The 14,229-nt window shown below is 37.8% G+C and overlaps 2 protein-coding genes across 5 annotated transcripts in view; one reads left to right on the forward strand and one right to left on the reverse strand.

Annotated features, from left to right (window-relative positions):
- Window positions 1–4,299, reverse strand: part of APPL1 (adaptor protein, phosphotyrosine interacting with PH domain and leucine zipper 1) — a 51,043-nt gene extending 46,744 nt beyond the window's left edge. For both annotated transcript variants that reach the window (XM_074957730.1, XM_074957729.1), the window contains exon 1: window positions 4,173–4,299. In XM_074957730.1, the coding sequence (XP_074813831.1) occupies window positions 4,173–4,226 (54 nt within the window). In that variant the 5' untranslated portion in view covers window positions 4,227–4,299. The remainder of the gene's footprint in view (window positions 1–4,172) is intronic.
- Window positions 4,300–4,422: 123 nt separating this feature from the next.
- HESX1 (HESX homeobox 1) lies at window positions 4,423–13,745 on the forward strand. 3 transcript variants are annotated; one of them, XM_074957734.1, is made up of 5 exons: window positions 4,423–4,695; window positions 10,846–10,928; window positions 11,158–11,357; window positions 11,690–11,791; window positions 12,985–13,745. In XM_074957734.1, the coding sequence occupies exons 1-5, from the start codon at window positions 4,604–4,606 to the stop codon at window positions 13,081–13,083; spliced, it is 576 nt and encodes a 191-aa protein (XP_074813835.1). In that variant the 5' UTR covers window positions 4,423–4,603; the 3' UTR covers window positions 13,084–13,745. The 3 variants fall into 3 exon arrangements, with proteins under 3 accessions (XP_074813835.1, XP_074813834.1, XP_074813832.1); XM_074957733.1 differs by having other exon boundaries at window positions 4,579–4,699; window positions 10,670–10,928; XM_074957731.1 differs by having other exon boundaries at window positions 4,612–4,732; window positions 10,670–10,928.
- The last annotated feature ends 484 nt before the right edge of the window (window positions 13,746–14,229 follow it).

Here is a 14,229-nt window from a genome sequence, read left to right on the forward strand (position 1 = left end):
ACTTATGAAACCTTTAACGTTTTCTAATGGAGACAAGGGAAACCATAAGACAGAAACCCTAAGTGCAGAATGGCAGACTCAATACCCTCAAAACAGAATACTAAGAGTAGTAGCTGACCAGTTTTAAAAAGAAAGGAAATACTAATTTGGGGGATGGGGGGCAGAATTTACCATTATTTTGAAATAAAATAATACCCCTACATTTAGTGGTATTTCCTATTAACATGAAGACTGTTACTGCAATCTAAAACCCTGTGGTGCAGGGTTCAAATATTCAAGGAAGTGAAAATATATGTATCAACTAAGTTGCACTGATGTATATTTAAAGTTAAACATTATTACATTCATTAATTGGATTTCTATTTGTGATGTGTTTGTTACCCTGAACATATCCCACTCAGTAACAGAGTGTGATAAAACATAGGCCTGTTGCTTAGTCTAAAAAGCTGGAGCTCAGTTACTTTGGATAGGGAGCTTGGCTTAAACTTAAGCTTCCAGCAAAAAATCTAATTTATATTGCTCTCTGGGACAAAAACTTTTTGTCTTTCTGTATATGTAGAATGTGCTTACCACATTGTAGAAGCTACCAGAATACAGTAAACAGTAATCAACATTATCTGCTGTCAAAAAAATAAAACCACCCTGTCTAGTGAGCGTGATTTACAGGATGCTAGATTTTTTTTTTTAATTTCACTGTACAGGTCTTAAAATACTACTGCTAATGTAGAAGTCCTTTTGTAGTCTATCACCATGGTTTTTGGCTATCCTATAGCACAACAGGCTCTTGCAGTAATGAACTAATGGATATGACTAACTGAACTTTAAATATTACATGTAGCACAGTTTTGCTAAACTGCATAAAGAATTGATTGTGCTTTTTGATAATCTTATCTCGATCTTCCTTTTAAGATAGTCTAAAGCCAACACCAAGTGTTTAAAGTTTGACATTCCAAAGACAAAAGGTAGCTTTTTCCGCATTAAAAAACATTGATAGCTTTAAGACTTAATAGAATTTGCAGTACTACAAGCTAAAGTTAGGGCAAACAAATCTTATGCTTCAGATTTGTAAACTGTGCTCACATATGGCTCAAGAAGGCATTTCCCTGCCTAACTCCAGCACTGCACAACTGTCTAGGTCAGTAGTCCTCAACCTCTTCCATACTATGATCTATGTTACACCAGAAAAGTTTCAGGATCCACCTAGTCATAAAGACATGGAATGGTCGTAACATTCTGATTGAGAATTCATGGTCTATGTATATTACACTTCGTGTCTTACTCCCTCTCCCCTATCCCTCTGAGATATGAATGAGATACCAAATGCTACAATGTGATCCAGTAAAACAAACTGTTCCACTTTGCGGTCTTGTACTGCTGTGTACTTCTGAAATAATGGAACCAGACTGTAAAATGAGACCACAGTTGTTTTTATTTACTTAGCGATGGTCAGAAGTAGGATTCAGGACAGAGTATAGAAGAATGTAGGGAATAAAATTACTTGGTCTCTAATAGGTTTTGGTTCAGCCAGCATTTTCTACCCAAACTAATTATGTTTTAAGTAGACACAACTTTACCCTTAAAAAATCAAAAAATTAAGACCTGTGCCATATGAAAGCATGTAGGCAAATCTAGCAGGTAAAAAGTGCAGGCTCAATAGGGAGTAGTGATCTCTATCTAACTCAAAATAGACTAGACTAGCTAAAGCCTGCCACAAAACCTCCACTGAAGGACTTTCTTGAGAATCAACACATCTGAAAGACTGTAAAGGGATTAAAACAAATTAACTGTATTTTGAATTGGTGTCTATAAATTAACAAGCCATCCTTACATACAGTGAGTATTTCCAACAGCAACTTTGTTTCCTTAAGACTAGTGAAAAAGTAAATTTAACAGAAGGGGGCAAAAACTGTTTACTCTGGATGCTAAATTATCTTGCATTTGATATCCTGAGTAAAGAATCTCTGGCTCTGAATACTCTGTGTGGAGAGCAGAGATTAATTTGTTAAACTCGGTTTAAAAAAAACTGGTATATGAAAGAAAAAGCTTCAAAGTGACGGAAAAGGTCAATATTAGTTCTTTTTAGGATCAGAGGTAGTAATCTTTTGAAGGGTCAGTCTTTCAGAGAAGACAAACCTCAGAGCTTGAACATTTAGTCATTAAACAACATGTGGGGCTTTTCACAAGAGCAGTGGCTTAAGGCCTAGCTTCCTGGACAAATCCCAAACAGGTAATTATATTTTGCCTACCTGAATTCCTCTACAATTTCAAGTGAATAAGGTATTTTTTTCTTTTCACCCTAAAATATTCAGTAGTCGTATACTCAAACAACTGTTGCCAGAGATAGCTATATTTCAGTGGTGGGTGAACTGATCCTAATAGATTCTGTAAAATATTATTAGTGCATTTTTGTATCTTTGGACAGAAAGCAGTATATAAAGTAATAAAAATACTAAATTCATTTGACTAATTATCATGCATACCATTCTAAAAATATTTGAAGCGCTTTGATTAAAATTCTTTATTTCAGTATTTAGAATATTAAACACAGGATTGTTCTTGGAGTTTATTTTTCCTTCCACAGCTCCCATGAGTAACAACATTTTAAATCTTAAGTGATGATCTAGGGGTCAAAGTTCCTCTGGAAACTTCTCTGCTTTCTAGCCCACTCCCTTCTTCTGCACTTATTCCTAGATCAATACTGCTAATATGCAGTAATATGGTATGATGATTTCAAAATGTAGGGTAGTCAAATCCTTTATGGTTTTTCCCTTCACATTTTAAAAAGTCCCTATAACCATTTTATTTTAGTTATGTGTTTTTAAAATATTAGTCGTGTTTAATAAAAATTTTCATTTTTCATAAGTAGCACTACATAATTTAGGATTTTTAGCAAGGTGGTGAGTCTTAAGCTCAGAAATAGCAATATGTGCACACTGTTAAATTACAAATCATCCTCAGTTACACTAATACATCAGAGTAGCAGCTGTGTTAGTCTGTTCTGCAAAAAGAAAATACAGTATTTTCCACTGCATGCATCTGATGAAATGAGCTGTAGCTCATGAAAGTTTATGCTCAAATAAATTTGTCAGGCTCTTAGGTGCCACAAGTACTCTTTTCTTTTTACTAATATATCAAATAGTCAGTGTCAGTCAACATTGTTCTATTGGATGACATTTGCCAGCTGATAGTGTAATGAGAGCAATGTTCACTTAACATGAAATATTACACATTAGTGTTATATTATTCACAATGTCAAGAGGCAGATTACAAAACACTATCTGGTTAACTCTAGTGACAGCTGGCAGCATTTATGGATATCCTGCCTTCTTAATATCAAGCAGCGAGTGATTGATTAAACAGCAAAAACTGAGTGAAGAAATTAGAGTAATTAAAAAGCTGTAAATCAATAGCATGTATTGCCAGTTTGGGAACAGCTTCAGAAACACTTCATGAAGCCAAATTATACTAATTTTTTGGTCTTCAATGTAAAAGTTTTGGCTAAAACATAGCCACAGAATTCAGATTAACAAAAACTTTTCTCAAACTGACAATGTGAATGAGGAATATTTAATCTTAAAATACAGGCCATTTTATTTTGAATCTCCTGGGAACAGGAGACACTCACATTAAGCATCACACAGCTGCAGTGCTGTTTAACTAACAGCGCGGCCTTTAATATCATCTAACTAATCACTACTCGGAGCACACCTGCAAGGTAGGGATGACGTGAGGGGGGGAAAACTAACTCGCACGGAGTGACTTCCTCCCTCCCCCCAGCTTACACACATTTACACTACGGCAAAGTTGCGGGGGAAGCTCGGAGCCTATTTATGGCTTGACACGGCTGCGGCTCACAGCGTCAGAGACACCTGCCCCCAGCAAGAGCAAGCCTGAAACTACAAGCGGACCCTGCGGGGCGCTCCTGTACCCCATGCCAGGGGTCGGTCCACAGGGCCCTGGGGGCTCGCCCCGGACACCTCAGCCTCGGCTACCTGCCCCTTCACCGCACCCAGCCACCTAACCCGCCTCTCGACATCCCCTCGAGCTACAGCGCCCGCGGGCCACTACCTGGGGGTACCGCCCGGGCGCAGAGCCCCTGGCTCCGAGCTGCGGCAGCCCTGTCCCCGCGCAGAACCCCAGGGCCCGACCCGACGGGGCCCCTCTCCTCTCACCTGGGGGCTGTCCTCCAACGTCTCCTCAATGGGCAGCTTGTCAATCCCGGGCATGGCGGTGGCTGGGTCTCTACGGGCCGACGCGCCCACAAGCCCTCCCGTGCACCCAACACTAGACCCCTCCCCCTTCGTCAGCACAGCCACAACCCTGCCCCCCCAGCCCCGCCCCGGAAATCCGGCCGCCGCCGCCTTCTCATTGCTCAACGGAGGCGTCACTCTAAGCGCGTGAGGCGGGGCCGACCTCGGAGAGAGGGCGTCGAGTGACGTCTGGCGTGACTCGGTTGCTGCCGCCGCCGCCCGCCCTCTCCCGGGCTGGGAGTGGTTGAGGCAGCTGCGTCTGCCGACGGTCTCCCAGCCCAGCCCAGCCCAGCGCAGCAGGAACTAGGCCCAGGTCCCGGCGGCGCGCGCAGGGTCCTAGCGAGGTCTCGTTAATGCAGCTCCGCCGTTACCCGGGGCGACTCCTTCCCACAAGGGAGCGGCCTCCTTATCGCCCCGCGCGGTGTGCCTGCGAGTCCGCGCCCCAGTATGTAAGCACACCTCTAACCAGCGTGGGTTTACAGGTACAGAAGCTGCGCAGAGGAGGTCTTAGATGTTTCTGAGGGAGAGACGCGCTTTGGGGCTTCACTTTCCCCCTTAAGGTGCTGGATGGTGGTTGTGCTTTTCTCCTGCTCTGGCATTTAGAATTTCACATGGTTCTGACCCTTTCTTAAACTGTCAGCACACTGTGATAGCCGTCCTGTGAGGAATTAGTTATCCCCCACCCCCTTCCACGCTACCTCTTCTGTTTAACACGTGTTGAATACAGTGACTCCCAGCATAGCTTATGCTCAAACAAACGTGTTAGTCTCTAAGGTGCCACAGATATTCCTGTTCCTTTTGTGGATACAGACTAACGCAGCTGCTACTCTGAAACATGTTACAATTGTGTTCAGAAACCCTATTTGCATCCTGCTATGGGAGTTAACATATTTTTGAATGTCAAACTTTGTAATAATTCCTTTTAACTCTGTTTGGACAGGGTTTTAAAGCCATGTTCTGCTTCGTGTAGCACGACAGAATTAGAAAACCCTTTTGAAACGTGCTTGTAGCTAACCCCAGTTGTTTACTAGAAAGACACATTGGCCTTAGATAAAATATGCTGTCCTGTTCCCCCCCTTCCCCCCGCGTGCGAGCATACACACAAATCATTCTTCAAAGCCTCTTTTTATAGCTTTGTGACTAGAACATCTTGACCTTGAGAACTGTATTTGTGTGGTTCCCGTAGATGTTAAAATGGATATCTGAGAGGTATATGATATTCATATCCTAATTGCTAAACATTTTAATTTCAGTTGCATTCAAAACACAAGAAACAATGTGTGTGAAATGAAATACAGCAAAAATATAAATTCAGACATTTGAAAGGCTAGTGACAGAAAAAAACAAAGAGATAAAATACATTTGAAGTTGTAAAATAATAGTTTTTAAAAAAGAAATTACTTGTTGTCATTGATGGGGGGGAAAAAAGACCACAAGAACATTTGATGGAAAACCAGTAACGTTTGAGTAAATTGGTTATTATTGGGGGTAAAAAGAAAAGAAAGGGAACTGCTTCTCCTTCTCAAGAGAAAGAGAGACAGTATATGTCAGGCAAGAAAAGAAGGGTAGGAGAATTTACATTGTTAAATAAACTCCAGTGAGTGCGGTGCAAAAGCTAGGTTAGAAAGTGTGATAAGTCTGTTAGTGGAGCAAATGATTAACTAATGTACGGTATTTTCATTGCGATAAGAATGTGTTTATCATTATTTATATAAGATTCCATACTCTAAAAAAATTAGATGAGATGTAGACATTAAATTGTTTAGTGGTTGGGGGAGGAAACTAGAAGTAAGAACTCGGTTCAACTGGTTTAATTCCCAGTTTAGCCACTGACTCCACTGTGTGGCCTGAGGCATGTCACTTAACCTCTTTTCCTCTCTTTCCCTATCTGTAATTTGTGACTAATCTTGCCTATCTCACAAGGATGTTGTGAGGATTAAGACTTGCAGTAACTTTCTTATCTGTCTGGTTCTCCAAATTCAAATTTTATGGATATGCCATACACTAATTCACAATCTATAAATGTCATGAATAGCTTTTCTTTTTTGAAATCGGTCAACTAGTGACCATTGAGTATAGCTGTCAAATCGTGGGGATTTTTTTTTTACTGGCGGGCAGTTTGTATATTTTGTACAATGTGTAAGATTGAGGACATGTTCCCTTAGCAAAATCATAGATAGTAGTACGTGGGATTTAGGAAGTGGAGTTTCTGTTGCTTCTCCCATCTATACACCTCTTTAGATGGCAACAGACAACATTTATTTTCTTTTAGTTGCCATGAACTAAAAATAATACATCTTAAATTAGCACTGAAGAGATGAAAGTGTGCTACAACAAAACCACAACAGATTTGACATTAAAATGTAGAAATTTGACTTGGCATGCAGAATAATCTCAACAGACACATGAAAAAAGGGTTGAGTCCTGCTGCTGTTGAAGTTAGCAGTAAAACGCCAATTGACTTAAAGATGGGTTCTTTTTTTATTATACCCTGCAACATAAGGGGACTTAGTTGTTTGAAATGGATCCCTTATAATAAAAAAATAATAATTTTAAAAATCTTTTAGCAATGTTGTTTGTATTTTTGCAGTTTTTAGAAGGCAATATTATGCATGTATCTTTAGAAAGTAATTTGTTGAATGGGAATCTATAACCCTAGATGGCAGTATTACTTTAGTTTCAGTTCTTCACACACCAGCTGAGTTCAACTAAGACTGAATGGCTGAATGCTGGCCTCCTTTCTGAAAATACTCCTGGGAGCTACCACATCTTCTTTCTTACCTGGCAAGGCCATTATGGACCCAGTCCTGCAAGTTGCGGAGTACATCCTACTGGGAGTTGAGGGCATTCAACCCCTAGAAACTTCCCATGGTTGTAGGAAGCTCTGCATCGCTGCGGGGGGAGGGTGAAGCTCAGAGGGGTGGGGGGTTCAGGTGCAGGGGGGTCCAGATTTACAGGGGTTGGGCTGACAGGGGTAGCTGCTCCCAGTATAGTGACCCCTTCCCCCAAGCCCTTCTCCGCATCAGGAGACCCCCCCCCGAACCCACATCTTGCTGACCCAAACCCCCTGCATTGGGAGACACACACCCTGACACCCCCCCCCCCACTGAGCCCCAACCAGCCACACCCTGATCCCCTACCCCATCAAGCCCCCTTCCCCCCGAGTCCTAACCACCTTCACATGGACTCCCTTGCGGAGTCCCAGTCCACCTGCACCCAGAACCCCCCACTGAGCTGTCCGCACTCAGTTTGCACCACACAGAACCTTGGTACTCTTGAGGGAATTCTGCAGCAAACAATTAAAAAAATTTAAATTCTGCAAAGTTCTGCATATTTTATTTGTAAAATTAATACAGTAACACAATAACAATATAATCACACCATTTTCAATTATTTTTACAGTTTATTTCAAAATACTTGTCAGCAAATAATTAAAAATGGTGTAATTATATTGTGTTACTTTGACAAATAAAATATGCAGAATTTTAAAATATTATGCACAGAATTTTTAACTGTTTGGCGCAGAATTCCCTCAAGAGTAAACTACATAGACCTTTTAGCAGTTGGTTGTGAGGTGGTAAGGAGCATATAATTAAATGTTCCTCATCACTACTGACACTTATCTTTCTGGAAAGTTCTTTAGTAGCCCTTTAAAGAGAAATAAGATTTCATTACATAGTTTATTTATATAAAGCCAGTTACCATATTTTGAACTTCTTACAATTCATGTTTCTAAGATGATCCCATCAAGCCAGCATTGTAAATGAGATATTTACTTTCTTATAGGTCCTTGTCCATATTTTTTTTAACTTGCCATAGGTATAAATAATGAGCTATGTTTGAAGGCCAGCCATTATTTGTATTATAGTCATTAATGGTTTTCTACACTCGGAAAAAATCTGACCCATAATTCTCCATGCGTGCAGCAGTATATAATTTTTGGTCAGATTGATATACTGAGCCTCCCATTACATTTTTTATGTTATATTTTAAAAAGAATAACAGTGCCTTCTGCATTAGTAGGCAGTGTTGTGAACTCCAGAGATTTTTATCCCAAATCTCATAATATTTGGTGATTTTCCTAATGCTTCAGTTCCCAGGCATGAGATTATATGAAAATCTCAGCTTTCTTTAAAAAAAAAAAAAAGCTTCTAGCCCTTATGATTATGGAAAAAAGCTTGAAAACATGAACTCTAGAGGTCAGAAACCAAAAGGCAAATGAAAAGAACCCAACATTTACTTATTTTAAAAACTGCATAATTTTTAAGTCATTCTCGTGGTCGTTTGAGGCCTGAAATGATTTTTGAACTCTCGGCTTGGCAATACTGGGTAAACTCTTTGAACTATACTTAGAAAATTATGAAAAATGTTCTCCATGTAGCATTACTGTTTCACAGCTCTCTGGATACTCAAGCCATTTTATTCAGCAAGGATAAAAGTCACCCCTGTGTAGAGGGCCAATATAAGGCCTATGCCTAACTTAAATCCAACATAAGTGCTCAAAATTGAGCTGTGTGCTCACAGGGCATGTATCGTGGTATAAATAAAAGTCCATCCTGAATACATTTATTCTTCAAAGATTTATGTTCTTCATAATCTAGTGTAATAGGTACACTGTAAATTAGCATAGATGAGTTGTCTTGCATCTTTATTTTAATTTTTTAATTTTTATTAAACCTTCAGCACATGTTTTTGTGAATTGATATAGATACTTTGTGTATGCTTCCTTGTGCTGTCTCATCAGCTCCTATCTCATCTCTCAAAGTTAGCAGGGTCTGGATGGGTCACTCCTTGGATAGGCAAGACCTTCATTTAATAGATCATGTGGTCAACGGTGTTGGAAATCATGGTTCAGTAAGTTGGAACTCAATACCTTAAGTTAGTGCTGAAGCAATACCTTATCATGGTGTTAGGGAGCACCATGCTTCAATAGCTGCTGTCTTACAGTATTAACATTGCCAAGAGCAATAGGATGAATATACAGTTCATGAATGATCTTTTCAGATATGCTTGAAATGACAGGTGTGTCATATAGATCTTTAATTTCCCAGAATTTCATGGTATCCTTAACTGTATCAGAATAACGGTTGCATGTTTCCATATGGTAGGTATTTATTAGATTTATATCCAACTATATTTTTATACAGGAAGGTGACAGAGCAGGGATAAATGCCAACAAGAAGTCCTGATTCTGCCCTTGAATGCACATGGCTCCAGTTGGTGTGCATCAGAGGTCAGAACTTGAATTAAAGGTTGCAAACTCTGAATTTTTCTACCCTTACATTTAAAATTCTGTTTAATTTTTGCCGCTTTTTTCAAATAAAGTTTTAGAATAAGAAAAAGCAGGGAAATATGTAGGGAGATGGTCCAGAACCAAAACCTTGATCCAAATACCCCTGAGCTTTGATAGTGTTTGAGACCTGAACCTGCATCCAGATATGAATTTTATATATGTCACTTTCCTTATAATGGGCCAAACCACAACTCTGGATTCAAACAACTGTGAATTTTATAAAAATGCTTGAACTCATCTCCAGTTCTCTATTTTTGATTATTTTAAATATTAGCACTGGTGACTGAAGTAAACACCCATTGATTTAAAACAAATACACGAGATTACAATGAAAGGCTGGTAGAAAAAAGTGTTCTGATTTTAATTTTAAAATACAGTGATTCTATTCCTTTTAAAATGTTTTATACAAATGTTTTAAAGAATGGTTTGAGACTTTCACATTGCTGTCTTTTGAGAAAGCTGCACCAAGATTATTTTAATAGAAAAATGAAGCAAGTGAATACGTGAATTATTTATTTAAATACTTGGTGCAACTGTTCCTGTTAACTAATCCAGGCACTTGGAAGGCAATTACACTGAGCTTTGACAACATTGCCAACCCACTGCAGTGTGCCTTGTGCCAAACACTATTGTTGTTTTATTGACCACATTCACCATTACATATGCATATGAAAAAACAGAGGCATTTTCATCAGGATTACCCTAATAGCATTAAGAGATTATTTTTAAAATTTCCTTGGAAGAAAATTCACTTAAATGAGATTACTTATTACTTGACTGGTTTCCTATCATGCTGCTACGTTTAGGTAAGTGGAGTCCATTAGACTATAAAGTTTTTTTAAAAACTGATTTTATACATTAATGATTTCAAATAAAAGGGAAGTACTATATTTGTGCATAGCTTCTTTTGAGAAAGTTAAGTCGATGTTCTGGTTAGGAGAGATAACACTTTTTGTCCCTCTTGGTGGCCCCCCTAGTGTCGCCATTAGTTGCTAATTACTTGCAAACAAATAAACAATTAACTCCTCGTGCCTCTTGGTGGGAGAGTCTTCATTGACATGCTAAAACTTTCTAATAAAAGATTTTAATTAATGACGTTGCAAATCCAACCCCCTTGCCAACACAGCTATAAGGAGGACCTGCAAGAAAATGCAAGTACAATTCATGTTGTGCATAGACTGAAGGTGAAAGAATGGCAAATACATCATTATGTGCTTCTGATACAGCAGTGTCTCAAAATCTTCAGAAAGTATCCAGTTTTGTGGAAACTAAAACCACGCATTGCTCATTTTCCATTGAAAGCATTTTGGGATTAGAACAGAAAAAAGATGGCATTCCAGCTGCGAAACCTCACAGACCATGGATGGATACATGCAACAATTTAGGTATGTTGTCAGCTTTAGTTGTGTATTGTCTTAACTTTTTACCCTATGTTAAGTTTTATGTATTATCAAGGATATGTTTCCATAAGCACCTCAGTACGATTAGACCTATACTTAAAACATTAGATTATCACTTATTTTGTTACAGGCTTGCATTTTAATATAACTGTCTCATTCAAAAATTGGCAAATACAGATCTATGAATTTAAATTCTATATTTTTATGTTTTTAGGAGAAGATACTAATCAGTGTCTGCAGACCCCTGTTATTTCCTGTGAAGGGCCATTATTTCATGTTAACAGTTACCCGATACTGGACAAAAGAGTTATGAAATGTGAAAAATATTTTTCAGCCACTGAAAGGCTATCTTTCAAAAGGGAACTGAGCTGGTACAGGGGTAGGAGACCAAGAACTGCTTTCACTAGAAACCAGGTAGGGATTCAGTTACCTATTTATAAATTAAGTAATGTATGTTTTGCTATATTCATTTGTTGAGTAAAATGCATTCAACAATAGGAAGCATGTAATAATTAGTTGATAAAATGTTATATACCTACTGCATAAAGAGGCAGAGGTGTACATATGTGGTTAAGGACTGGTGTTAACCAAGAGTAATTTCACTAATTTCATTTGATTTATACTGGTATAAATGAGATTGGAGTCTGGCCCAAAAAATTGTTGGGAAAGTCTTTTACTTGAACTGACTCACTTTTTCTCTTTTTCCTACAATGTAACATTTTAAATTCTTTGCTTATTCTCCTCAGATTGACGTGCTGGAAAATGTTTTTAGAGTGAACTCCTATCCTGGCATTGATGTTAGAGAAGAACTAGCTCACAAACTAGATTTAGATGAAGACAGGATCCAGGTAACTTAATTTAAAAATATATATATTCTGCGATCACATGATGTCTGCTCAGCAATGATGTAAGTGGGTGGATCGGATAACCATCTGAAAGTTGCATTTATTCTTAATGATCCTTAGTAATTAGTGCATTATTAGATAGCTACTATATTGACAGTAATTTGTAGTGGAGAAACCAGTGAAATTTCTCTTTCCTCTCAGTCTCCCCTTCTCTCTGGCACTGATATGACATTCATCGCTGTAATACTTCAGTGTCATCCTCCTTGACCATCACAAAGCTTTCCCCCTACCAAACTCTCAAATTTAAATCCAGGTCCCATTGAAGTCTATGGGAATTTTTTCATTGATTTCAGTGGGGTCAGGATTTCGTTCTCTGATCCCAGGTTTGAAAACCTTTTCTACAATGGGTTTGGAACCATGTTTGAAAACTAAATAAATATAGTTAAGCAAATGGATAAATACATTTCAGGCAGGGTTTGGCTAGCCAATTTAGACAGGACAAAACTGTTTTAAAGTCACATTTGAGACTCTGTCTCATTTGGTTCAAAGCTCAGTACGCACAGGGATTTTAAGGCCTGATCCAAAACACATCAAAAAAAAAGTCAATAGAAAGGCTCCCACTGACTTCTTTGGACTTTGGATCAGGCCCTTAATGTTCATTAAAGGTTTGATCAACTTCCATTGAAGTCAGTTGGAGGCTTTTTCATAAAAGTAGGATCAGGCCCTACTGACTTATACTGCAAGGGTTTAAGCACTTCTGGGAGTTATTGAGCATCCTGAACTTCCACTGACTCCTCCGGAAATTCAGGATGCTCAGCATCTTCCTGGATCAAGCCCTAGGGGTCCAGTCCTGTTCCATTGAAGTCTATGAAAGTTTTGCAGTTAACTTCAGTGGGAACAAAGCAGGTCCTTACTTTTCAATTCAGCTAGGAAATGCAATGAGTCCTTTGTCTATAATTTTCTCTGTCTTACATTATTATTTATTAAAATTATTACAGCTCACCATATACCTTCATCAGTAGCTTTGAAACTTCCAAGCTGCTTCAGCTTCCAAAAGATCAAAATTTCACAAATTATTTTACTGTATGGTTGTACTGATATTCTTTATTAACTTCAAACCTGGCCTGCGTACGATGTTGCTTTTAAAAGGAAAAATTACCCATTTCTAAGAAATGTGCATTTTATTTCAATTATAGATCTGGTTCCAGAATCGCCGTGCAAAGCTGAAAAGATCCCACAGAGAATCTCAGTTTATAATGGTGAAAAACACTTTAACCTCTAACTTTCTGGAATAGGAAGAAGCCAGCTAGTTCACCTTTATTCTACCATAGTAGAACATGAAGAATTATTGGAACTTCATAATTTGCATTATTAAGCAATGATAATGTAATATTTGTACTTTGATATTTGCATCTAGTTTTGAAAGATGATCATGATTTTCATTAGAATAAACTGTAAATACTTCATTATGACATGCCTCATATTATAATTGCACTTTTTGTAAAAAAATGTTTTCCATATATTTTAATAAATATTTTCAGAAACATTGTAAGATATTTTTGCAGATAACAAACTGATACACTAGATCCTGAGCTGATGTAAATCTGAATAATTTACTTGACGACAATGGAGCTACACCAGTTTATACCAGCTGAGGATTTGGTCCTGTGTGGTTACTGATTTCAGAAAAATCAGCAGGAATACATGAAAAAAATGACTGAATTTTTTTGTTTTGTTTAATAAAGCTTCAGATATTTTGAAGGTAGAAGTAAAAAATCATCTAAAGTACACAATTATGCAAAAATGCTACTGCTGTTACAGCAAATTTAGCTTAGGTATTTTACTGGAATTAAATAGCTTTTCAATGTTAGCAATATGGAGCTGAAATTTTAAAAAATGGTACTAAATTATACTTGTTTTTATGAGACATATGTGCTAGCTATTTACAAATGAAAAACCTAGAGAACAGTAACAATGTATGGCATTTGTATTTTAGCTAAACCAATTAAACTGAAAAGCAGTTTAAAATGTCATTCTTATCGACTTTATATTTTCTCATCTTTTAATGTAAATTTAGCAAATATTTGCCCAGTTAATATTACCAGCTTAACTATGTTACATCCAAATGGTTTTGTCAGTACAAAACCATTTGGATGTAACATAGTTAAGCTGGTAATATTAACTGGGCAAATTAATTATAAATTATAAATATTAACTGGGAAAATTAATGATACAGTATTGTGAAGTACTGAGTGCCCCCAGTATCTCATGAGAAAATTCAGCACTTCTCAGGATCAAACCCATTTGAGATTAGATATATTGTTTCCTTGTTTATTCATTCTCTTATCCAATAATACTGTGAAACATTTTCCACAAAGTTTATAGTGGTAAAGATTTTTATCAGATGATATATGAAAACCAAGCATCCTGACATGTGATAT

This window comes from Natator depressus, chromosome 7 (assembly GCF_965152275.1).
Source record: "Natator depressus isolate rNatDep1 chromosome 7, rNatDep2.hap1, whole genome shotgun sequence".
NCBI lineage: Eukaryota > Metazoa > Chordata > Testudines > Cheloniidae > Natator > Natator depressus.

Excerpts from the sequence above, each read along its gene's own strand:
- HESX1 (XM_074957733.1), top strand. The coding sequence starts at position 10,736 with ATGGCAAATACATCATTATGTGCTTCTGATACAGCAGTGTCTCAAAAT. Across the intron at positions 11,358-11,689 it reads CTGCTTTCACTAGAAACCAG|ATTGACGTGCTGGAAAATGT; the intron begins GTAGGGATTCAG and ends TATTCTCCTCAG. Across the intron at positions 11,792-12,984 it reads TAGATGAAGACAGGATCCAG|ATCTGGTTCCAGAATCGCCG; the intron begins GTAACTTAATTT and ends TTTCAATTATAG.